General features: G+C 44.4%; 1 protein-coding gene across 5 annotated transcripts in view; it reads left to right on the top strand.

Annotated features, from left to right (window-relative positions):
• The window catches only part of SFSWAP (splicing factor SWAP), a 108,971-nt gene that overhangs the window by 27,269 nt on the left and 55,927 nt on the right, over positions 1 to 25,775 (top strand). For 4 of the 5 annotated variants that reach the window (XM_032228792.1, XM_032228797.1, XM_032228795.1 and 1 more), the window contains 4 exons: positions 11,677 to 11,926; positions 15,978 to 16,109; positions 16,812 to 16,905; positions 24,587 to 24,758. In XM_032228792.1, the coding sequence (XP_032084683.1) occupies positions 11,677 to 11,926; positions 15,978 to 16,109; positions 16,812 to 16,905; positions 24,587 to 24,758 (648 nt within the window). The remainder of the gene's footprint in view (positions 1 to 11,676; positions 11,927 to 15,977; positions 16,110 to 16,811; positions 16,906 to 24,586; positions 24,759 to 25,775) is intronic. The other variant, XM_032228793.1, reaches the window with a different exon arrangement.

Genomic DNA, 25,775 nt, shown 5'->3' with positions numbered 1-25,775 from the left:
CTAGGGCACACTAGGTCTTAGGTGAAGAGAATGGGATTGGGTCCAAGTTACCACAGGAGGTCCCACAGCTGAAGATCAATCCATGGTCTACCCAGTTGTCAGTCTAATAACTTCACTAATTACACCCTAGAGGGATGCGGTGGCCCAGTGACTAAGACGCTGAGCTTGTCGATCAGAAAGGTTGGCAGTTCGAATCCCTAGCCCTGCGTAACAGAGTGAGCTCCCTTGACTTGTCCCAGCTTCTGCCAGCCTAGCAGTTCGAAAGCACATAAATGCAAGTAGAAAAATAGGGACCACCTTTGGTGGGAAGGGAACAGCATTCCGTGCGACTTCGGCATTGAGTCATGCTGGCCACATGACCACGGAGAGTCAGGAACGACTAACACATATGTGCAAGGGGAACCTTTACCTTTAATTACACCCTACTGACACTAATGTTCAACTTTCAAGGTGTCTATAAAGATCATGGGCTTGCAGGAATCCTTCTAAGTCTTGTTTCACTATTAAAAAATTCAAAAGTTCTTGTTATTCCCAGAACACCCAATTTCTCCTCTTTTTTTTCCTTTGAGCTCTTTTTTTTCCTTCTCTGCTGGCCTGAATCCGAACTGCTCTCCCTGTCAATCAAATGCTCAGAGAGAACTCAGCACTTGTGGAATGCTGATGACCTGTATATTTTATTTCATTGTGCCCACAGCTCTAGTGTTAACATGCCCAGGCCTGTAAAATGCTATTGTAGACCCCAGTTGACATTGAAGGCAGCACCATAAACAGATTTTGGGATGCTGCATTTTTCAGCAGCAGGTCCGTTTTTCAGACAGCAAAGTTGCCTGAAGTTCTCTTGCCCAGATGCACACCAGATAGCAATAGCAATGAAGACTTATAGACCGCTTCACAGTGCTTTGCAGCCCTCTCTAAGCGGTTTACAATAGGCTTTGCAGCCTATTGCCCTCAACAATCTGGGTCCTCATTTTACTGACTTCAGAAGGATGAAAGGATGAATCAACCTCCAGCCAGTTAGAATTGAACTGCAGGCTGTGGGCAGAATTAGTCTGCAATATTGAATTCGAATGGATGGACAGATGTGGTGCAGTGGCCTAGAGGTGCAGTTCTTGCCTCAATCAGGAAGCTGTGAGTTCGATCCTAAGTAGAGGCAGATATTTCTCTTGCTGGGCACAATGAGAATATATTTGCTGAACAAAACTCTGCATTGAAGACAGGAAGGGCATCCGGCCAGTAATCCCTCTGCTAGCTCCATTCTTGGATGGATGGATGGAAATATACAGATGGATGGATGGATGGAAAGATACAGATGGATGGATGGATGGATGGAAAAATACAGATGGATGGATTGATGGAAAGAGATGGATGGATGGAGGGACGGAAGGACAGATGGATGTAGTGCAGTGGCCTAGAGGTGGGGCTTTTGCCTCACAATCAGGAGGCCGTGAGTTCAATTCTAGGCAGAGGCAGTTATTTCTCTCTCTGGGCACAGCGGGAATATATCTGTTGAACAAAACTACATTGGCAACAGGAAGGGCATCCTGTCAGTAATCCTTCGGCTAACTCCATTCAGTTGCCCAGACTCTACGCCCCCCCCCCACAAGGGATTATGGGGTCATTAAAAGAAGATGATGAGGATGGATGGATGATAGACAGAGTAGACAGAGAGACAGACATGGAAAGAGCAAGAGACAGAGAGAAACAGAGGGGGGGAACAATAGCAATAAAGACTTATATACCGCTTCACAGTGCTTTCCAGCCCTCTCTAAGCGGTTTACAGAGACAGCCTCTTGCCCCCAACAATCTGGGTCCTCATTTTACCCACCTCGGAAGGACGGAAAGCTGAATCAACCTTGATCCTGGTGGGATTTGAACTGCCATATTGCAGGAAGCCAGCAGTCAGCAATTGAGACTCAAAATGCCAGACTGCTTTGAGTTTTTTTTATAAAAATATATATATGTTCATAACCACTTGTGTTGGATTTGTGATTCCGCTTGCAAGTTAGAACCCAAGCATGCTGTTCCTCTCTAAAAATCTATAAGCCCAATTGTGTTTCATCTTGTATTTGTCGTACATTTAAAAAAAAACGAACCCCAAAACGCCATGCTGCCAACCATTTTTGGTGTTGTTTTAAAATTGTTTTCGGAAACATGTCAAAAGCTTTACAGATGTAGGCTTGTCAGTATGAAATTGACTCGTACACTTAAATTCTGAGCAATATGTAGTATTTGAGAGGTAGAATTGTTCAAGCAAGAACAACTTTGCCAGTGCTGTGTTTTGTTTCTTTATTGACGCGTGTGTTTCTGTTAGACGTTTTAAAAAACAACAGCATCTAAATGGGTAAAGAAATGGACCAAAAGGGAAAGATAAAGGCGCATGATGAAGAAATATATACTGTTATATTTACAAATATCATAGAGGTTATCGGTTTTCCAGTATATCATGAATCGACTGTGAAAATATATCATTTTAAAGCCTGAGCCATCCTTATTAAGCTCTATACAAACCGTCAACCAAGAACTACGATCGGCATGATGTAAAACCACAGTCTTGTATTGCTTCAGCTTTTTCGGGTTGTGTCTTTCTTTTTAGTTGTTAAATTTTAAATTCTGTTCTTCAACCACCCAGAGAGCATTTTGGTGTCAGGGCCGCCTTGAAAGAAATGAAAGGAATTGAAAAAAGCGTTTCGCTTGGTGGCTGCTCTTTGCCATTTGCTTTTCTCCATCCTTTCTATTAATAGTGAATAATGAATAATGCACTTGGGCAGAACTTTCTGGAGCTGATCCAGTATCCCTGAAGAGACTCTCAAGAGTTGAAGCTGGTCAGAATAGAAATCTGAAGTAGGGGGAATTGTTCTGGCCATGCCAAGTTAGCTAGTTCTCAGCTTACGACCACAAGAGAGCCCAAAAGTTCTGTTGCTACGCGAGACATTTGTTAAGTGAATTTTGCCCCGTTTTACACTCTTTCTTGCTACAATCCCTCAGTTGTTAAGTTAATAACACGGTTGTTAAGTGTTCTGACCCAGGCTTCCCCAAAAAGCACGAGGCAAAACCCCTTTTGTTAAATGAATGTGAATTCCTCCCATTCACATTCAGCAAAGGCCTGGCAAACAGTCTTTCAAAAGTGAATTTATGACCACAGACCTTATCTAGCTTGGAAAGCTGCCATGGGAATATTTTCCAAATGCAGTGCTGTGCAAGGAAAGGCTTGGCACAGAGTCTCTGAGATTCACAGACAGATCTTCACACTCCTGAAACGAATGAACGAATTGTTTCCTGCAACCCCCCCCCCCTTTGGCTCCTCTTTTATTCCCTATGGGAGAGGCCATTCAATGTCCACTTGTGCTTTTACTCCCAAGTCGATCCCTGTTCCTTAATTGTTCCCTTCTCCTGGCAGCTCTGCACGTACACACATTGGAAACAGGCTCCAGTTGTTCTTTTGCCTCACTGCTGTCTAGCTCCGAAGGCAGCTGATAACTGTCAGACGGCCCTGGCCCCCTCTCTGCCTCCGACACAGAGGCCTTATCAGAGCCTTCCCCAGACTCCAGGAGTGGCCCATGTTTCTCCCCAACCTCCTCACTGTCCGACTCTGCTACCAGCTCTGCTGGCTACTGGTGGACCACAACAGTAAGTGAATCTGGCTTCCCCATTGACTTTGCTTGTCAAAAGGTCGCAAAAGGGGATCACTTGATCCCTGAGACATGCCAACCATCATCAATTACAAGTCGGTTGCCAAGGGTCTAAATTTTGATCGTGTGGCTATGATGCTAGCTATGGTCATCAGGGTGAAAAACCATCCTAAGTCACTTTTTTCAGTGCCATCGTAGCTTCGAGCGCTCGTGAAATGAACTGTTTGGAAGTCAAGGACTGCCTGTCCTGCCACGTTGTTCTTTGCCAAAGTTGCTGAAGCGAAATCTTGGTAATTGGTTGAACGCTGCTCCCTCCTGGGTTTGAAATCCTTAGAAATGTTTAAGGAAAGTGAGAGGATTAGCCATGCAGCTTTGAAGAGTTAAGCATAATGCAGTTTAAAATCTTTTGTTTTTCTAAAAAAAAAAACAGCATTAAAAAAAAAATCTGCCTGCATTATCTTGACATCAGTGTGACGGCAGTTTATCCAGACCATTTTATGTACAGAAAGTTTTGTCTGTGTATAACTACTGTGCTGTTGTTATTTTTTTTCCCCTTCTTCTTCTGCTTCCTTTTAAGTTTAAGCTTCAGCAGTTTTGAATGCCGAGTACATTAGCTGCTAGAATTGTTCTCGTAGGTGTCAAAGTAAATATTGTTAGTGTTGAGAATAAAATTATAAAAGCGCATTTTGAGCCAAGCGAGAATTGCCAAGTAGTTTCATGCACACTCGCTGCAATGCATAGCGTCAGTCCTTTGGAAATGGAGCCAGCCACAGCATACAAAAAGGCACACACAGTTTGGGGTTTGTTTTTTTTAGGTACTGAAAGAAATGTTCATTATTTCTGCAAAGTTATGTGGGCCATGTGAACTGAATTGTAAGAGAGTGTCGAAGAGAAAGAACCTCAAGACAGGGTGTTCTGACCTTCAGTGGACCTTAATCTGCACATCTGATCTCAAAATATAGGTAGCCCTCAACCTACGGCCACAATTGACCCCCAAATTTATGTTGGTTAAGGGATTTTGCCCCATTTTACGACTTTTCTCACCAAATTTGTTAACAGAATCACTGCAGTTGTTCAGTGACTAACCCAGGTGTTAAAGACATTTGTTAAGTGAATTTTGCCCCGTTTTACACTCTTTCTTGCCACCGCCGTTAAGTGAATCCCTCAGTTGTTAAGTTAATAACACATTAAGCTGATCTGGCTTCCCCATCGACTTTGCTTGTCAGAAGGTCGCAAAAGGGGCACTGCAACCATCATAAATATGAGTCAGTTGCCAGCTGTCTGAATTATGATGAGATGACCATGGGGATGCTGCAATGGTAAGTGAGGAAAACGGTCATAAGTCACTTTTCCCATGCTGTTGTAACTCAGAATGTTCACTGAATGAACTGTTGCAAGTCAAGGACTAATCTGTCTGATGGTTGCACAACTCTGTCTGGGAGTTGGAATGCAAATTTATCCCCCCCCCCCAAGAAAAAAACAAGATGTACTGCCATCCCTCAGCTTAGCAATCATTCATTTAGTGCCCATTCGAAGTTGCAACAGCACTAAACAAAGTGCCTTAAGACCAGTCCTCACATTTACGACCTTTGTAGCATCCCCACAGTCAAGCGAACAGAATTCCGGCACTTGTCAATCAGCGTGTATTTAGGACGGTCACAGCCTCTAGGCGAGGGTCACGTGATCACTATTTGTGACCTTCCCAGCTGGCTTCCAACAGGCAAAAGTCAGTGGGGGAAACCCGATTCGCTTAACAGCCTGATTCACTTAATGACCTGCAGTGATTCACAACAAGCGTGGCCCAAAAGGTTGTAAAATGGGGCACAGCTCATTTAACAACTGCCTTGCTTAGCAGTGGAAATTCTGGTCCCAATCATGGTGACATATCAAGGACACCCCCCCCTCCCATGCATTAAAAAAAAAATAGTCCCATCTCTTTCTCAAAACAGTCATTCCCAAGCAGGAACTGGGTATGTCTAGTTTAATGAAAAGAAGGACTAGGGGAGACACGATAGTAGTGTTCCAATATCTCAGGAGTTGCCACAAAGAAGACGGAGTCAAGCTATTCTCCAAAGCACCTGAAAGCAGAACAAGAAGCAATGGGTGGCAACTAATCAAGGAGAGAAGCAACTTAGAACTGAGGAGCAATTTCCTGACAGAACAATTAATCAGTGGAACAACTTCCCTCCAGAAGTTGTGAATGCCCCAACACTGGAAGTCTTTAAGAAGATGTTGGATAACCATTTGTCTGAAACGGTATAAGGTTTCCTGCCAAGCAGGGGGTTGGACTAGAAGACCTCCAAGGTCCCTTCCAACTCTGCTATTTTATTGTATTGTATTGTATTATTGTAGATTTGCAAGTTGCAAAAAAAAATAAAAAAAATCCAGCACTTTGTTTCAAGGTGCAAGAAACTTTCTCATAGTTGCAGGCTATCTTTTATTTTAGTGCAGTTGATATTAAGATACTGGGTGGTGGTTTTTTGTTTTTTTTTACCACTGCCACATCAGAAGAGTGGTAGTGTAATGCTCTATCCTCTTTTCCAGAAAATAAGACCTCCCTGGATAATAAGCCCAATCGTGCTTTTGAGTGCATGTACTAAAGTAAGCCCTACACCCAAAGCAAGCCCCCCCCTAACATATTTAATCGCATGTGCAACCAGTCCATGCCATTTCCCTGCCATCCACTCGGAACAGAGTCACAGAGGCCGCTCCTGCCAACCCCCCCCCCCCCCCAGTTAGATACCAGATCTATTTTTATTTAGAGGTCTGTTGTGCATCTTAAGAGATGCATCTTATCACAGAATTTCTCCCTTTAAAGCTTAGAATACCGGGCTAGAATTATTCTCTTGTTGAGCCGTTGCAAGGAAGCATCATCTCTGTTTTATTAATGAAATATGATAATTAATTACAGTCCCGGGCCTTGTTGTCTGTCACTTTCAGACATGTCTCCATCCTGCTTTTTCTAAATAATGCAGGAAGGCTGACAGAGAACTCTAAAATTAAGAATTAAAGCAGCTGCCTCCTGGGATACATTTCGATTTGGAGTCCTGCGCTGGAGCAGATGGCTTCAATAACCCTTTAGGATTCTGTCTGTAAAATTAAACCCGGCTCCGTTTATTAGTAGCTTGGTCAGCTGGCGTTTCAGAAGTGAAGGATTCATACCTGTGCATTTAATAAAATAACGCATTAAAAAGCGCTCTCCGCCCAAACAGGCTGGTGATTTATCACCCTGCCTTTTGAAAAAGGCATGAATTATGCAGACTCCCGACAACACAACACGGAAGGCACGGTGATTATTCCGTAAACTGCTGAGCTGTTTTAAATCGGCATTCCTGCAATGCACGTTATAGCATTGATAAAATAATGAAACGGTTTGCAAACCGCAGAGATTTTATTCACGGCCAGCCAGTGGTGAGTTGCAGGCGGTACGCCCCGGTACGAGCGTATCGGAGCCTGCCCGGAGCACCGGGTACCATTCCAGTATGGGGCTCCGAAGGGCCCACCCACCCGCTTGAGGTCTTTACCTGTCCTTTAAGCCTTTGGTGCTTCCGTGCACAAGCATGGCGCGTACATCGCCTGTGCGATGCTCCACCGAGCAGCTGGAGCGTCGCGGAGGCTTGGGGAAGCATCGCAAGGAAGTACGACGCCTGAGTGCGCCACACACCTCCATGTGGGTGACGCCAGGATTGGAACGGAATCCGGAACCCACCACTGCGGCCAGCCATTGGGCAGTTTCTATTTACACGACTTTCTGAAACTTCCTTTGGGGGGGGGAGCACACCGTTAGGAATATAATCTAACGGTTGGGTTGGCAATATAGAAATCATGTAACAATGCTATACTTGTTTCTTTAAATCATACTGTAAAATGTGATTGGTTGCTGTTTCCTCAATCGGCCATAAGAGGGAGCCAGAATGACTGTTAGCTCTCTGTTAGATGCTGGGCTGATCTGATCTGAGTGTTTTGGAAGCTGGCTGTTAGAAAGTGCCGTGAGCTATTGTAAGTTTTGCAACTGCTAGCAAACTTTGTGTACCGGACTGATTATATGATACTGGACTATGTTATTTGGATTATCCCTTAACTGAAAGACATTGATGACTGACTGTCTTATCCGTGTATGACTTGGACTGCTTGATGGACTCTGATACCTCTATTTCCACGAAGGTAAAAGCCTATTTAAACTGCAGTGTCTCTGTATGCTGGTTTATGCGTTCTCCAACACAACTCTCACAATGCTTCTCTGAATGTACTCGCTCTCCCAACGGGGAGCTTACATAACACACACACTTTTTTTTGAGGAGTGTGGGAGAGTCCGTGCAGCCTTTTGGACATTTTAAAATGCTGTTTGGAATTAGTTTTTGGCATCTTGCAAGCAACGTTTTCCGTTGTGGGTGTTTATGCCCCTTTTCCATTCGTCCCATCGGGCGTTAGGATTAGGGGGCTGAACAGCACTTCGTTTAGTGATCGTTCAAAGTTACAACATGCCTGAATAAAAGTCACTTAAGGCCATTTTTCACACTTACGACCGTCACAGCATCCCCGTGGTCACCTGATCAAAATTCAGGCAGTTGGCAACTGACTCACATTTATGAGGGTTGTATGCGGTCTCCTTTTGCGACTTTCTGACGAGGAAAGTCAATGGGTAAACCAGGTTCACTTACCAACTACAATGATTCGCTTAACAACTGACCAGAAAGGTCGTAAAATGAAGCAAACCTCGCTTGACAAATGTCTCGCTTAGCAAAATAAATTTGGGGGGGGCATTCTGGTCCTAAGTCGAGGAGTACCTGGAGGTTTTGGGGTTTTTTTGCACAACGTATATATTTTTCTCTCTTTGCAGTTGGTTTATTTTCATTTTAGTTTCTGTCACCTCTTTGCTTTCTGCCCTTATCAATTCCCCCCCCCCCCAGATTCCCTCTTAGCAATAGAGGTAGTCCTCGACTTATGACCACAATTGAGCCCAAATTTTCTCTTGTTAAATGAGACATTTGTTAAGTGACTTTTGCCCCATTTTACGACCATTCTTGCCATAGTTGTTAAGTGAATCTCTGCAGTTGATAAGACCTGGTTGTTAAGTGAGCTTGGCTTGGTCGCAAAGGCAGATCACATGACCATTGGGACACTGCAACGGTCATAAGCATGAACCAGTTGCCCAGCATCTGAATTTTGATCGCATGAGCATGGAGATGCGGCAAAGTTCGTAAAAAACGGCCATAAGTCACTTTTTCCCCCAGTGCTGTTGTAAATTCAAACGGTCGCTAAATGAACTGTCGTACGTCTAGGACTGCCTTATCAGGAAATGACAGGTATAGCATTCAGAGCTTCTGTTCACCTCCCACATCGTTCCCTAATGTCAACCAGTCAGCCTAAACAATAAAAAATCAGCCATACTTTCATGCTTGTAATCCATTCCTTCGCCATGTGTACATTGGAATAGGGGCATGTTTGAAAAACAAGCACACAATTTTCTAAGCGGATAATCATCATACTCTCTCGGGATCCAAATAGCCCAATCACCATTTTTATACTCTTCTCATCTCATTCCTACCCATTCACGAAGGGCCAAAGATGGCATTTTCTTTCCGGATTGCCATATTATATTCATAACATCGCACCATTTCCCCCCAAAAACTCATCATACGATTCTACCTTTATTAGCATTTAATGGAACATAATGTCCACCTGTCACCTAGCTGTAGATTTCTCTTTTGATGTGGACTCTGCATTCTAGACGACCCCAAATTTCTACTTTCCATTTATACATCTTAGCTCTTCCATTCAAATTTCTCCGCTTTTTAAAAAGTTTTATTTTATTTTAATATAAACAGTCCATCTTCCTTTAAACTGTGTGCCGTCTAAGTACAAGTATTTTGTGCAAGCAATTAAAGTTTACAATCTTATTCATTTTTTAATCTATTCATAGCTTAATACCAATACCTTAAATGTCTTATATTATAACAATCCTCTTCATGATTTATTTAACTTTATTAATAATATTAACTACTGGTACATTTTCTGTATTTTACACAACTACTTTTACCGCTGATTCTTATATTTATTCTCTAACCATCACTAAAATGATTCCCAAATAGTGTGATAGTCAATTTGTTCTTTCTCTTTAATTGCCAGTCTTAATCAATTCATTTCTGTACATTCTGATACTTTCCTAATCACACTCTCGTTTGTAGGAATCTCTTCACTTTCCAGTTTTGTGCAAATTTACACCTTGACGTTCCTGTGTGTATAGATAGCCCTCAACTTACGTCAGTTCAAAATTATAGTGGCACCGAAAAATGGTGACCTATGACCATTTTTTTCCACAGTTACAACCTTTGCAGCATCCCCATGATCGTATGGTCAAAATTCAGAAGCTTGGCAACTGGCTCATACTTATGACCATTGCTGTATCCCACAAAGCCCTGTGATCCCCTTTTGCAACCTGCAAAGTCAGTGGGGAAGCTAGATTCACTTAACAACTGTGTTTCTAACTTATCAGCTGCAATGATTCGCTTAACATCTTTTGTCAGGAAGGGTGGTAAAAATGGAGCAAAGCTCACTTAACAAATGTCTCACTTAACAACAGAAATTTTGGGCTTGATTGTGGTCATAAATGGAGGACTGCTTGTATTCCCCCAGATCCATTCTGTAAATTAATAACTATTGTATTACTATTTACTATTGTATTACTATTGCATTCTATTACTATTGTATTACTGATAACTACTGTATCCGTTGAGTTTCATAGCACACAGCAAATTTGCTTTTCTTTCATTCAGAGAAAGGAATAACATATTAGTAACAGCAAAAGAGGGATGTGATGGCTCAGTGGCTAAGATGCTGAGCTTGTGGATCAGAAAGGTCAGCAGTTCGAATCCCTAGCACCACGTAACGGAGTGAGCTCCCGTGACTTGTCCCAGCTTCTGCCAAACTAGCATTTCGAAAGCACGTAAAAATGCAAATAGAAAAATAGGGACCACCTTTGGTGGGAAGGTAACAGTGTTCCATGCGCCTTCGGCATTGAGTCATGCCGGCCACATGACCATGGAGACATCTTTGGACAGTGCTGGCTCTTCAGCTTTGAAACGGAGATGAGCACTGCCTCCTAGAGTCAGGAACAACTAGCACGATTGTACGAGGAGAATCTTTAACAACAAAAGAGAATATTTGTATCTCAGGGTTGAACTGCGGTCTAGACAAAAATCATTCAATAAACAATGCCCCATCCAGAACTACGGGTAGTCCTCAACTTACAACCATAATTGAGCCCAGAATTTCTGTTGTTCAGTGAGACATAGGTTGTGAGTTTTGCCTCATTTTGTGACCTTTTTCGCCAAAGTTCAGTTAAGTGAATCTGGTTGGTTTCCTCAATGTCTTTGCTCGTCACAAGGTCGCAAAGGGGGATCACCTACCCTTGGGATACAGCAACGGTCATAAGTATGAAACAGTTGCCAAGCGTTTGAAATGGGATTCCATGGTCATGGGGGGATGCTGCAAAGGTCTTAACTGTGAAAACTGCTCCTAAAGTCACTTTTTTCACTGCTGTTGTAACTTTGAGCGGTCACTGAATGAACTGTTACAAGTCGAGGACCACCTGTACCACCCCAGACAGTCAAACAGTAAATAACAACCTAATCAAGAAACCACCAAGAACATTCTCACCAATACTTAAACAGACCAAACCCCTCTCCTTTCCAGCACTGATGATGTTCCCTAGTTGGGTCATGAAACATCTGCCAGAAAACCACCAAGCTCAGAGAGCACCAAGAACCCCACAGATCTCCTCCCCCCTGCAAATCCCACTCCCTTCTAGCACTGATGATGTTATCTAGTTGGGTTATGAAACGTCTGCAAGAAAACAACCAAGCTCAGAGAGCACCAAGGATCCCACATTGTAGAAAGCTTCATAGTTGAACCAAAGCATTATGGCAGTCCGGTTGCAGCTGCCCGCAGAGCTGCACCAAGGATCCATGCCACTGTTTGAGTTGGCCTTTTTCTCTCCACGCCAGTCAAAATTCTGATCATCCCTTTTTGTTTTTATTCTGTATAGCAACAATGGCAGCCATGTACTACAGCTACTACATGCTGCCCGATGGAACGTATTGCTTCGCCCCACCGCCGCCGGGGATTGACATGGCTACTTACTACAGCGCCCTGCCAGCTGGGGTGACGGTGTCGAGCACCACCGGCGTAGCCACCATCACAGCACCTCCGCCTCCTGGCACGACGCCACCGCCATCCTCTTCCGAAGCCAGTGAAGACACGAGTGGCGCATTACCTGGCACAAGCACTTCAGCAAGGTATGGCATTTTAGGCTGGGCTGTGCAGAGGAGGAGTTTTGTTGAGTGGCTTGTGCAACTAACAGGCTTCTCGTGTAAGAGAGCATCTTTTTTCTAAGGATGGTAGTGGAAATCCCCAACTGGAAGTAAACCCAAGCTAAGGACAATAACTTGTTGGTTAGACTCAACAATTGAATTGGTGCTGAGATAATACGGACTTGATAGCAGTAGGTTCTGTACTTGGCTCTTTTTCCAACAGAAGGTTTTCTTCACAAGCATCATAAATCAGTTTCCCTCCCTGCTACACCCTCTATCTTTTTCTCCCTCCCTCCTTCCCTTATTTTAATCTCTTTTATGCCTTCTTCCATTCATTCATCCCTTCCTTCCTCCCTCTTTTTCTCATTTGCTTGCTTCCTCCCCCTCTCCTTGTTTCCCCTCCCTCCTTCCCTTCTTTTAATATGTCTTTTATGCCTTCTTCCATTCATTCATTCATCCCTTCCTTCCTCTTTTTCTCATTTGCTTGTTTGCTTGCTTCCTCCCTACCCCTCTCCTTTTTTCCCTCCTTCCCTTCTTTTAATGTCTTTTATGCCTCCTTCCATTCATCCCTTCTTTCATTCTTCCCTCCCACTTTTTCTCATTTGCTTCCTCCCTCCCTCCCATTCTCCTTTTCTCCCTCTCTCCTTCCCTTCTTTTAATATCTCTTTTATGCCTTCTTCCATTCATCCCTTTTTTTCTCCCCCCCCCTCTTTTTCTCATTTGCTTGCTTCCTCCCTCCCTCCCCTTCTCCTTTTTTCCCTCCCTCCTTCCAGACTTTTAATATCTCTTTTATGCCTTCTTCAATTCATCTCTGCCTTCCTCTCTCCTTCTCTCCCTCTTTTTCTCCCTTCACCAAAATGGCCGTGCATAGCTTATAGGAGGCTTTCAGAGAGCTGGGGGCTGGGGAGGGCAGAAATGAGCAAAAAATGGGCCGTTTTTTGCTCAAATTTGCCCCCTCCCCAGGCCCCAGGAGCACTCTATAAGCTTCCTAATGCCCTTTTTAATGATTGTTTTGCTCGTCATCCCACCCTCGGACACTCTACAAGTCTCCTAAAGGCTATTCATGCCTTTTTTTGAAGGAAAAAAAAGGACCCATTTTCACAAAAAATGGGCCGTTTTGGGGAGGTCTGCAGAGTGCAAAAACTTGTTTTAATTTGCCTCTTCAAAACCCTGGTGCGTCTTATACTCCGAAAAATACGGTATATGAACCTGGGTCCTGCATGTTGATGTAATGCCAGCGATTCTGAGTGGCTGGACTGTTTTTTGGGGTTTTTTTTGTCCAGACCAGGCTTTGGCATGGAGGCTTCCCATCTACCAAACAGTGGACAGTTGCATATGTCAAAGTGATTAAATGTTAATAATTAAAAAGGCAGCTCAAATAAAAGGGTGTCTCGTTACATCCTAAAATTGTCAGAGAGCTTTAGACAGAGCGCTGAAAAGCCAGTATGTTTTGCCTTGTCTGGTTTTGTTTCATGGATGATATCCTCAGGGGCTTCTTGTCATTGTTTTTTGACGGCCTTCTTGGTCAGCAATTAATCTTTTCACTAAAAATAATCTTACTCTCCTCCCTTGCCAGCCCCATGCGGGCTTATAATGTGCAAGAAGCCTATTTAATTTCTGTTTAATGAACCACCCACTTCCAGATGGGTCTTCCCAAGTTTGCATTCTGAAGAGGATATTCTGTTGGCCCTCTCAAAGCCTGCTGATGTTAATTTTGCTCTAGCATCCCCTAAGAGAACAGGTTCTCCATCAGGAGATGGTGAGTTCTAGTCCTGCCTTAGGCATGTGAAAGCTGGCTGGGTAACTATGGGCCAATCACCAGGAGAGAGTGAGTTCTAGTCCTGCCTTAAGTATGAAAGCCGGCTGAATAACTTGGTCCAGTTACCAGGAGATGGTGAGTTCTAGTCCTGCCTTACCCATGAAAGTTGTGTGACTTTGGGCCAATCACCAGGAGAGAGTGAGTTCTAGTACTTCCTTAGCAGGATTAGTGTCCCATATGAGGACAGGTTCTCCATCATTTTTTCCCCTAATTTTTGAGAGCCAATTTGGTCTAGTGGTTAGGGACTGGCCTAAAAAACAGGAGAGGGTGAGTTCTAGACTTTCCTTAGGCATGACTGGGTGATGTTGGACCCATCGCCAGGAGATTGGGAATTCTAGTCCTGCATTATCCATGAAAGCCAGTTGTGTAAATTTGGGCCAATCACCAGGAGAGAGTGAGTTCTAATCCTGCCTTAGGCATGTGAAAGCTGGCTGGGTAACTATGGGCCAATCACCAGGAGAGAGTGAGTTCTAGTCCTGCCTTAAGCATGAAAGCCAGCTGGGTAACTTGGTCCAGTGATCAGGAGATGGTGAGTTCTAGTCCTGTCTTAGCCATGAAAGCTGGTCATGTAACTTTGGACCCATCACCAGGAGATTGGGAGTTCTAGTCCTGGCTTAGCCATGAAAGCGACTCTTAAACCAGTCCCACTCTCACTCCCAGCCCAACCTACCTCACAGGGTTGTCATTGTAAGGAAAATTGGAGACTCCTTACCTATCTTTGGTGCCTTGAATTTACTTATCAAGTAATAAAGGTGGGAGATAAAAATCGAATGATACAGTTTATGTGGTTCATCGTATTGCTAACGTCTCTCTTTAATTGCACAACATAAATATTTGAAATGAATATCGCTTTGGAATATCGCGTAATGAAAGTAATAGCGTGTGGGTGGGTTTCTTTCCCATAAAAGAACCCGTTCCGAAAGAATGGCATTCAATTAAAGCAGAGTCTTAGCGTTGGAGATTATGTAGAGAATTTCAATAAGCGTCTATTGTCTGACAGAAGCTGCGCATGCAAAATTACCCTAAAACCACTTTTTTTTTTGTTTCTCTGACTGGGAGCCGTCCTGCCTCAAACAAATGCCGTTTCTCCAGAATTGCATGTTTGCCCGCCAGAATGAGTCGTTCAAATCCACTCATCCTTCGCTAGATGTCTAAAACTTCTTTTTTTAAAAAAAAAAAAAATCCTGCCAACCACTTCTTTTGTTTCGCCATTCTGCTTCAAATCCTTGCAGATTTCCCAGAATTTCATTTCATTTTATTTTTTTGTGAGCCAGGAACAAATCATTCCGCTCTCCTCACCTCACTTGGATGTCTTAAAAACTTTTAAAATCCTGCCTGGGCCTTTAATCCAGGGATTCAGCAGGTTCTGGAGAACTGGTAGTGGAAATTTTGAGTATTGTATTTTGGGAGTATAAGACGCACCTCCCCCCCCCCAAAAGAGAGTGAAAACCCGGGTGCTTCTTATACACTGAATACAGCATTTTTGGCCTCCCGAAACCCCACCCCCTTTGTAAAAGTGGACATGCAGAGGGTTTGGGAGGCTTCCAGAGTGCTCCTGGGGGCTGGGGAGGACATAAACAAACAAAAAATGGGGCATCTTTGCACCCACCCCCAGGAGCACTCTACAAGCCTCCCAAAGCTCTGCATGCCCCCTTTTTTCTTTTCTTTTTTTGCAAAAAATGAGACGTGCAGAGGGTTTGGGAAGCCTGCAGAGTACAAACACTATTTATTTATTTATTTACCTGTTCAAAATCATGGTGCTCCGTATAGTCTGAAAAATATGGTAGTTCGGAAAACCAGCAAATACCACCTCTGGCTAGCCCCAGAGTGGGGAGGCAATGGGGATTTTGCAGTATCCTTCCCCCAGAAGTGGGGAAGAAATGGAGATTTTGCAGTATCCTTCCCCTGGAGTAGAGTGGAAACGTGGATTTTGCAGTATCCTTCCCCCAGAAGTGGGGAGGGAATGGGGATTTTGCAGTACCCTTCCCTTGCCACGCCCACCAAGTCACGCCCACAGAACCAGTAATAAAAAATAATAATTTGAGCACCGCGTTGATCTGCATTTCCCTTGTCCCACCCCCCTTGCTGTTGAAATACCTGGCTTTTCCCTGTTTAGCCCTCCCGTCAGGTGATGCCTTAAAAAAGAGCTGCTTCCCCCATTTTAATAGGTTTGTGTTCTCTGCCTGTGTAAATCTTACAACTCTTGACATTTCCCAGCTCAATTCCTCCAGTGGTTGCCGTCATCCCTCCACCTCCAGATATCCAGCCCGTAATTGACAAGCTAGCCGAGTATGTTGCGAGAAATGGGATTAAATTTGAGACCAGCGTTCGTGCCAAGAATGATCCGAGGTGAGTAGGGGGGAGACTTCGGTCTTAATTCCATTTTACGATAAAACCGAGCGAGTAGCTTCGCCCCACGTTCTCTTACTGACGGTCTTGTCAGGGGGAAACGAAAAACATAGTAACCTATTGTAGTTCCTCACATTAAAATTCAAGGAAACTACTGGAAGTTAATGATAAAGCATTGTTGCCAAAGAATCTGGAAGCTTGGCTTCCAGGCATATGTAAGTTCTGGGCCTTGGGGTGTAATTTATTATTTTCAGAATCTTATATAGCCTTTTTCTTCCTTAGGTGGGGAAATAATGAATTATGGCCACAACTTAGAGTTGAGGGATGGCGGTGCACACATGTATTTTCCCCATATTGACTCCTGTACCACATTTTTAAATTATCCATCTCCCTCCCAGAGAGGGAATGCAGGTAGTGCTCGACTTATGAATTTGAGCCCAACCTTTCTGACATTAAGCAAGACGTTGAGGAGAAACTTCCTAACAGTGAGGACAATTAACCAGTGGGACAGCTTGCCTCCAGAAATGGTGGGCACTCCATCCCCAGATGTTTTTAAGAAGAATCTAGGCCAGTGTTGATGAACCTTTTCAACGCCAAGTGCCAAAATGGGAACACGTGTGTGTGCCAGAAACCAAAAGAGCAGCTGCCCGGTGCATGGTCGTAAGTTGAGAACCGTCTATTGTTTTGTCTCCTCCTTAACAGATTTGAATTTCTGCAGCCTTGGCATCAGTACAATGCCTACTACGAATTTAAGAAACAGTTCTTCCTTCAGAAAGAGGCCAGTGACAGCTCAAAGGTAGGCTTATGAAAGTATAACGTAACAGTGATACATGTTGCCTTGTTGCCTTGTTCTTGCCTCTCCCCCCCCCCCCCAACCAGTGCAGAGTGTCTTATTGGATGACTGGGGCCCTTGAGGGAGGGACCAGTTTCCCATGAGTGGGATGTCAACTCCTAATGATGCCATAGTGAGGAAGGGGGGGGGAGTGCATTCCACACATACTTTCGGCTACCGCAGCAGACTTGGGAGGGGTGCACCTCATTGGGGAATGTGATTTATGACACAGACTGAGGGGAGGGGAGGAACAGGGGTAAAGTTCAGCTATAATTCAAATGAGGCTAAGATCTGACTTGGAAGAGATCTTGCCAAAATAAATACTCCTAATAAATGACTAATTTTCTTTTGAAGTTTTGCCCGAGACTCGTGAATCAATTAGGGCATTTTGGGGAAACCTGACATGGGGTTTATGGAGAGGAGGAGGGCTTTATCACCCTTGGTGCTCTCTGAGCTTGGTTGTTTTCTTGCAGACTTTTCATTCCACAACTAGGTGACATCATCAGTGCTAGAAGAGAATGGGGTTTGCTCTCTATTGATATACAAAAGTGGCTTGCCCTGACACTGTTGAAGGAAGTGTTTTTCTTCTGGGCGGTTCCTTATGTGGGCTGTGTTTACAACTTGGTTGTCGGTCTGGTGTTAAATCTTGGGGATAACTGAGATAACCTTGAAATTATCTCATACATTTCGAATATATCGAACATGTTTCATATATTCTAAATATACGGAACAGGTGGCTCAAAGACATCAAGTATGGCAGACCCAGTTGGCACAAAATAAGCTCAGGGCCATTTGGGTTGGAAACAGGCAGAAGGAACCTTCATCCGGCAGTGAATAGACAATGCCTAGAAGGATGATGTTGAATGATGGATGAAATGTCTGCAAGAAAACAATCAAGCCCAGGGAGCACCAGTGATCTCACACATATTGTCTCTCCCTCCCCTCTCTCTGTCTCCCTCCCCTCTTTCTTTCCTTCTCCCTCTTCTCTCTTTTTCCCTCCCCTCTCTCTCACCTACTGTTTCCCTCCCTCTCCTTCTCTCTCTCTGTCTCTCTCCTGTCTCCCACCCTCTTCTCTCTCTCTCTCTCCTTCTGTCTCCCTCTCCTCTCTCTCTATCTCTCTCACCTTTTGTCTCCCTTCCTCTCCTCCTCTCTGTCTCCCTCCTGTCTCCATCCCTCTTCTCTCTCTCTCCTTCTGTCTCCCTCTCCTCTCTCTCTCTCTCACCTTTTGTCTCGCTTCCTCTCCTTTTCTCTGTCTCCCTCCTCCCTCCTGTCTCCCTCCCTCTTCTCTCTCTCCTTCTGTCTCCCTCCCTCTCCTTCTCTCTGTCTCTCTCTTGTCTCCCTTCCTCTTCTACTCTCTGTCTCCTGTCTCCCTCTCCCATTCTCTCTCTCCTTCTGTTTCCCTCCCTCTCCTTCTCTCTCTCCTGTCTCCCTCTCTCCTTCTCTCTCTGGCTCTCCCTCCCTCCCTCTCTCCTTCTGTCTCTGTCACACACACACTTTGTCTCCTTGACTCACTCTCTCTCTGTACATGTGCTCCTTACCTGAAAATGGCTGGCAACCAGTTTTGCCTGTGTGTATATACTCCTAAAAGACTTTTTTTTAAAAAGAGCTTGTTTTATATACCTGCACGAAAATGGTTGATATAAACAGATGGGATCCGTCAGTTCTATCCGTGATTATTACCAGCATTCGTTATTGAACTTGGTTAATTCTAATGCCCCTCCCCTTGAACTGGGGGTAGGAGTAATTGCCACCTCTAAACTGGCACAGTGTGGTTGGGCACAGTCCATCTTCTCTACTCAATGGGTGACATGGACATCTCTCGCCTCATCTTCCTTGGGCAGGGTGGGAAATGGGTTAAACTCAGACTCATCTTCTTCCCTTTGGGATTTGCCTGGCTTAGGTAGCATTACCAAATACCAGTTAAACGCTGAATATCATTCGCAGCCCGAATTTGTGTTTTGCCTTCAAATTCCAGGAGCTTTGTGGCATAGACCCACCAATACGACTAAGGTCACTGCAGGAAGCGGGACCTGTTGCTTTGCCTTCTAGCTTTTTATGTTTTTTTTTCTCTGATTGTTGTTTGATGGAACAGATTGCAAACACACCGTGCGGTTGCCAGGAAACTGTCTGTTTTGCTCCTTTTTTGCCATAATGGGGACACGGGTGCTTTTGAAATTAATAGCTGGGACACTAATGAAGCAGAGTGCTCTTCCAATTTTAAACAGTTTTTTGTTTTTTTTTTGCCGTTCAGTTTAATGGGGCGTCAAACAGTGCAGCGTGTTTTCCAGGGGAAAAAAAGGCATGTGAACTGTTTGTTTTTATTTTTTCTTCAAAAGAAGGACACAGGAAGCCCTCACACACACACATACACACACACGAACATTACATTTGTATCAAACATCCCATAATGTTTACAGGGAGACCATGAGACCATAATTTTTAACACCTGGGTTCCTCCCAAAGAAAAAAAAACTCAAGTTGGTGTGTAATGCTTAATAGTTAAAATTCCATTCGAGTCCACAGAGCTGATAAATGTTGATAATTAGCTTCTGGTTTTAGGATATGGAAGGGATAGGGAATAGGAATAGAATAGAATAGATGAAGAGAAGAGAATGTAGAACAGAATAGAATAGAAATTAGGATAGAATAGAATAGAATAGAGGAAGAGAAGACTATAGAACAGAACAGAATAGAATAGAAATTAGGGTAGAGTAGAATAAAATAGAATGTGAAGAATAGAATAGAGAATGAGAAGTTGAATATAAGGGAATAGAACAGAACAGAACAGGGAGGAAGAGGAAAGAAGGAAGAATAGAATAAAGAATAGAATAAAATAGACAACAGAACAGAACAATACAATACTTTGTTGGCCAAGTGTGTTTGGACACCCAAGGAATTTGTCTCTGGTACAGAAGCTCTCAGTGTACATGCAAGCAACAGGTGATAAATCATGATCACAATCATAAGAACACATCAGAAACCATAAGTTGCAACCCTTACTGATAGTCAACAGGATACTAAATAAACACTCCACATAAAATGATACTAAGATACTCAATACAATGATATAAATCGTAAGATGCAAGCAACAAAATTATAGTCATTAGAAGATTAAAAACACAGGCAATAGGAAAAATGAGAAGGATAATAGTAATACAGCCCTACTAGGTAGTTGTGGGGATTAGTTGTTTACCAGAGGGATTTGGGGGGGGGGACTATCCTTGTGTCTAGTTGTTTTGGCGTTCAGTGCTCTATAGCATCGTCTTGACGGAAGAGGTTGAAACAGTTTGTGTCCAGGATGCGAGGGGTCTGTACATATTTTCACATCCCTCTTTTCTGGCTGGTGCACATTATCCTAAGCCACAATACATCTTGGTGGCTGTCTGTCAGCAGAGCAGGTGGCATTTCCTGTAGTTGGTAAACTGCACAGGGTAATGCTCGGCTTACGGCCGTTTGTTTAAAACGACGTCGGTCCGTCCTGGAAGTTGCAACCATTGAACCGTCGCATGGTCGCAATTTAGGCAGTCGGCTCGCATTTAACGATGCTTTCGGTGTCTTAAAGTCAACTTGCTCACAACTTGCAAACCTTCCCACCACTTTCGACCCAGTCAGCTGGGGAAGCCGGATTGGCTTCGTGACATGACCCGGTGATTTGCTTAACAACTACCGACTCACTTTCACGACCATGGTAAAAATGTGACGACTTACTTTGTGATTTGCAGCGACTTAGCACCAGAAATTTCGGTCCCACTTGCAGCTTGAGGACTGCCCGTGGTTCAAAATCATGGTGATCTTGTTTAATTTGAGGAGTAAAGATGTCCAGTGATAACTTGTTCAGCAAACGAACCTTAAACCACGCTTGAAGGCAGCGCGTGAAATTAGCTAAAAACTGATACACTCAGCAAATAGATACAGTCCTGTAAGTCCACTTAAGACAGCCTCCAATTCGATCATTAATATTTTTTTTTCTTGCAATTACTTTTCTTCCTCATTAAGCAAAACGCAGCCAGATCTTTCCTGAATAAATTTACCCCCTTCCTCTTTGGCAGACGAGCTCTGCCAGCGTAATGTATTCATTTCTTCTTCTTTTTTTTGAGCATAGGGGGATAGAAATTCCTGCCACGAGCCCTCTTAAGCGCTATCGCTGCTATTAGTGGCAGCAGATAAGCAAAGCTAGACCCACAGATTGTTCCTTGAAGGCTTCATTCTCTTCCCCACCGCTCCACTCCCAAGCATATCTCGAGCCATTTCTTCATTTAAAATGGCTTTGTACAGTCCTAATATGAAGCTCATAGCGCAGGACTCCTTAAATGAATCTCTGAGTCGCTGTAACGATTGGGAAATGGTAGTGTCAACGTACATTTGAACGAGAACTTGAAATGGAAAACGATTGGCCTTCATCCCTTGGCCCAAGGTTTCTCATCCCAGAAGTTTCTCCAGCTCCGACTGGATGGTGGGGAATGGAAGGATTTGTATTCCTTGAGGACAGCTGGCCATCTGCATCCTTTTGGAGCAGCGGTCAACAACTGGTGGTCCGTGAGAACATTTTGGTGGTCAGCAGAAAAATTATTTGCATTTTTTATATTGCACTAAATCAGGGGTCCTCAAACTACGGCCCCTGGGATGGATACGTGCAATGAACGCTTGTGTTGCTGCAGAGAGTCTCCTCTTTCGGGGTCTTTTTGTGTGGGTTGGAGGGGGGCAGAAATTCCGAAATTCAGCTTTGGGCAAAGGCTGGAGGGAAGTATCGCTGGTGGCAAAGAGCTGGAGGGCCTCGTTCCAGTGGGACTGCATCCTGGCCTGGAACTGGCTGACCATCCCAGCCCGCTGAGCCTCCAGTTGCCGGTACCTGGCCTTGCACTCCCGCAGGTCTTCTCTCTGCTTGGAAAGCCCATGCTCGTAGTCCTCAGTGAGGTGCTTCTGCTGAACCTCCTTCTCAGTCAGATCCAGTTTGAACTGAACTGTTTTGCCAACTCTTTCTCCTGGTGGCTGCTTAGCTCCAGCAACTGCTTCCTGTTGGGGCCCTAAGGATTCCAGGCGGGCAGATGAGGAGTGGCTGGAAGGGGAGGGGCCAGTAGAGTCCGGTGAGACGCCCCTCAATGTGAGTGACATCAAGTTGGCCATGCTCACCTAGCCACGCCCACCCATCCAGTCATTAGGCAGATAGTACTAGTGGTCCACGGAATTTAAAATTATAAATTTAGCGGTCCCTGAGGTCCGAAAGGTTGGGGACCTCTGTTTTAGAGGGTTGTTGGAGCACTGAAGAAGCTTCTTGGATGAAAAGTGAAACGTCTTCAAAGAAAAAAACCAGAAAGTCCAGTTGCCTCTTGAAAAAGTACCTTTTGGGACTCATCTTTAAGAGAACCACAAAGGTTGTCTTGGATGTGTTAGTGTTGATGGTTGAATTAGTTGATTTTAGGCAGGTTCAGGAGACACACGTGTGTGTCTCCTGAAAGGTGCCTTCTGATCAAACGGGCTGGTAGTCAAGGAAAGCTACTTTTGATAGTTATTGTTTCTGATAAAATACAGATAGTCCTCAAACTTGCAACCGTTCCTGTTTAGTGACTGTTCAAAGTTACACCCTCACTGAAAAATGTGATGCATGACCGTTTTCTGCAGTCATGACCTTTGCAGCATCTCCACCACCATACAATCAAAATTCAGATGCTTGGCAACTGGTTCACAGGGGCTGGTCCTGGGGGTTGAGGGAAGCTCAGACGAGGGCTCTGCATCAGAGGCAGAGAGGGAGCTAGACAGCAGTGAGGCAGAGGAACAGGTGAAGCCTGTTCCCAGTGTGCCAGAAGAAAAGAACAACTAAGAAAGCAGGGTCGACTTAAGAACCATACCTTGGAGGTGATTGGCCTCTCCCAGAGGAAACAAAAGAGGAGCGAATGGGGAGGGGGCTTTTGCAGGAAACAATTCATTCCTTTTGTCATTTCAAGAGTGGAAAGTTCTGTTTGTGACTATAAGAGACTCTGTGTCAAGTGCTGCCTTACCCTGCATCTGGAAACTAGCTATCTGGCAGCTCTCCAAACAAGATAAGGTGCGTGTGGATAAACATTCCTCTGAAAGGCTGTTTGCCAAGCCTGGCAGACTGTGAATGAAAGGAATCCACAGTCGTGTAAATAAAAGAGGTTTTGTCGGGACCAAGACACTGCTTCATGCTTTCTAGGGGAGCCTGGGTCAGAACATTAACCAACTGCACTGACTCCCTTAACAACGGTGGCAAGAAAGGCAACACAGGGCAAAACTCACTTGACCACTGTCTTGCTTAGCAACAGGAATCCTGGGTCTCCCTTGCAGTAGTAAGCCGAGGACTACCTGTACATACTTCAGATGGTTTTGAGCGAACAGGTGATGCTCCTTCCCCATCAAAAATCCTCCCTTCCATCACAGCATTGATTAAAGGCAAAAATGATATTTCTTTATCTTTTCGAGCCGAGATGTAATGATACCTTTTCACACGCTGCCAATTTGCTGCTATCAGCAATTGGGATTGTAACCCTGAGAATAGTCTGGTCATTATGATGTACAGACAGCTTTGATACATCTATATGTTCAGATAATGAGAGCCACGCGGGCTTTTAATTAAAATCCATGTATAATAACCTTTTAAGATCTCTTCCTTTTTTTCCACTGGCACAAGAAAGAATCCACTTTACTCTTGAGAACAGAATCGCTCTGATGAAATCGTAAAGGGCCCCCAGATAGACAGGTAGTCCTCGACTCACGACCGTAATTGAGCTCCAAATGTAGGTTGCTAAGTCAGACATTGGTTAAGTGAGTTTTTGACTCATTTTACGATCTTTCTTGTGGCAGTTGCTAAGTGAATCTCTGCCATTGTTAAGTAAGTAACCCGGTTGTTAAGTGAATTTGGTTTCTCCCATTGATTTTGCTTATCGCAAAGGAGGAATTCGATGAACATTCCCCCCCCCCCCGGGACACTAAGCCACATCCAATCTTTGCTGCAGTCATTAAGTGAATTTGCCCCCCCCCTATCGATTTGCATTTTTGTGACCCTGAGATATTGCAACCATCATAAATGTGGGTCACCAATTGCTCAAATTTCGATCACATGACCATGGGGGTGCCTGATCCTCGCACCTATGACCAAGGGTCATAAGTGCGAGAATTGATCATAAGTCACTTTGTCAGGACTTGCATTTTTGTGACCCTGAGGTATTGCAACCATCATAAATGTGGGTTACCAATCGCCCCAATTTCGATCACATGACCATGGGGGTGCCTGATCCTTGCACCTATGACCAATGGTCGTAAGTGCGAGGACCGATTATAAGTCGCTTGGGTGGGATTTTCACACCTTTGCTCATTAAACAAGCAGTCATAACTCAATGACTCCTTGTAAATGCTGCTGATGAATGCTCCATTCATGTCTTGTAAAATTATTCAAGTTATCAATATGGTTTCCACTTTTGGAATAACTCCTGGCTCCAAAGTTGGGTAATACCTACTATTTTTAAGCCTTCATCAGTTTAAAACATCCTTAAGAACCCTGCGTGGGGTTGATGCGCTGCCCAATTGAAAGCAGGGGTCCCTCGGTGGCTTTCTTCATATTTATTCCGCTGCAACTTCCACTTTTGAGATTGTGCTACATAGTGGATTCCCCCCCCCTCTCTTTTAAAAGCAGGTTGCCTCTTTGTCGGAGGACGTTTCTACTGACACACCCAGTGCAGCACCTGGAGAGACCCAGTTTCCTGCTGAGCAGAGTCCTGAAGACGCGGATTCAGCGGTTGAAGGAAATAATGCCAAGGATGCAGCTGCCATCAAAATTAGCAATGATGGCAAACTGATAAAAGGTAAGACCTCCTAGTCCACATCAAGTCTTGTCTTTTAAGAGGACAAAGTCACATTTATGCAACCCGAGAAACCTTCAGTCTGGCTCCAGCCACCCCCACCCCACCCCACACCTCTAAAAGGTGCTGTTGAATTATGATGAGACAGGCTGTGAAGTAAAAAAGCAAGTAATCCCATGCATTGTTAATTTAAATGCATTCTGATGAATTGGCTAAAATAAGACCTGGAAGGTAAAGGTAAAGGTTCCCCTTACACATACATGCTAGTCATTCCCGACTCTAGGGGGCGGTGCTCATCTCTGTTTCAAAGCCAAAGAGCCAGTGCTGTCTGAAGACGTCTCCATGGTCATTTGGCCGGCATGACTCAATGCCGAAGGCGCAAGGAACACTGTTCCCTTCCCACCAAAGGGGGTCCCTATTTTTCTACTTGCATTTTTGCATGCTTTCGAACTGCTAGGTTGGCAGAAGCTGGGACAAGTAGTGCCGTTATGCGGTCCTAGGGATTCGAACCACCGAACTGCCAACCTTTCTAATCAACAAGCTCAGCGTCTTAGCCACTGAGCGTCCCACTAAGACCTGGAAACAATACAGACTAACAGATTTGGAAGGGATCTTGGAGGTCCAACGTCCTGCTCAAGCAGGTGACCCTTTTTCATTCTGCACAAATGGTTGTCCAATTTCTTAAAAACCTCAGGAAGGCTTGTCTGTCTGTCTGTCTATCATTTGAGAAGGCTGTAAAGCACTATGAAGTCCTATGTGTCTGCTATTTCTATCTGTCCATCCATATCTAACTATCTACCTTATCTATCTATCTCTTATCATCTCTTTCCATCCATCATCCATCGCTCTATGCACCTCTCTCTATATGATCTACTGCAGTGGTCCCCAACCCCCGGTCCGCGGACCGGTGCCGGGCCGTGGAGTACCTGGCACCGGGCCGCGCAGCGGCCGGGGGCCATGCAACGGCCGACTCTTCACTCATGCAGCGCCGTCGCTGGAGGGGAGGAGCTGCGCGGAAGC

Source organism: Thamnophis elegans, chromosome 13 (genome assembly GCF_009769535.1).
Source record: "Thamnophis elegans isolate rThaEle1 chromosome 13, rThaEle1.pri, whole genome shotgun sequence".
Lineage (NCBI taxonomy): Eukaryota > Metazoa > Chordata > Lepidosauria > Squamata > Colubridae > Thamnophis > Thamnophis elegans.
This window is presented reverse-complemented; position numbering and strand designations above follow the sequence as displayed.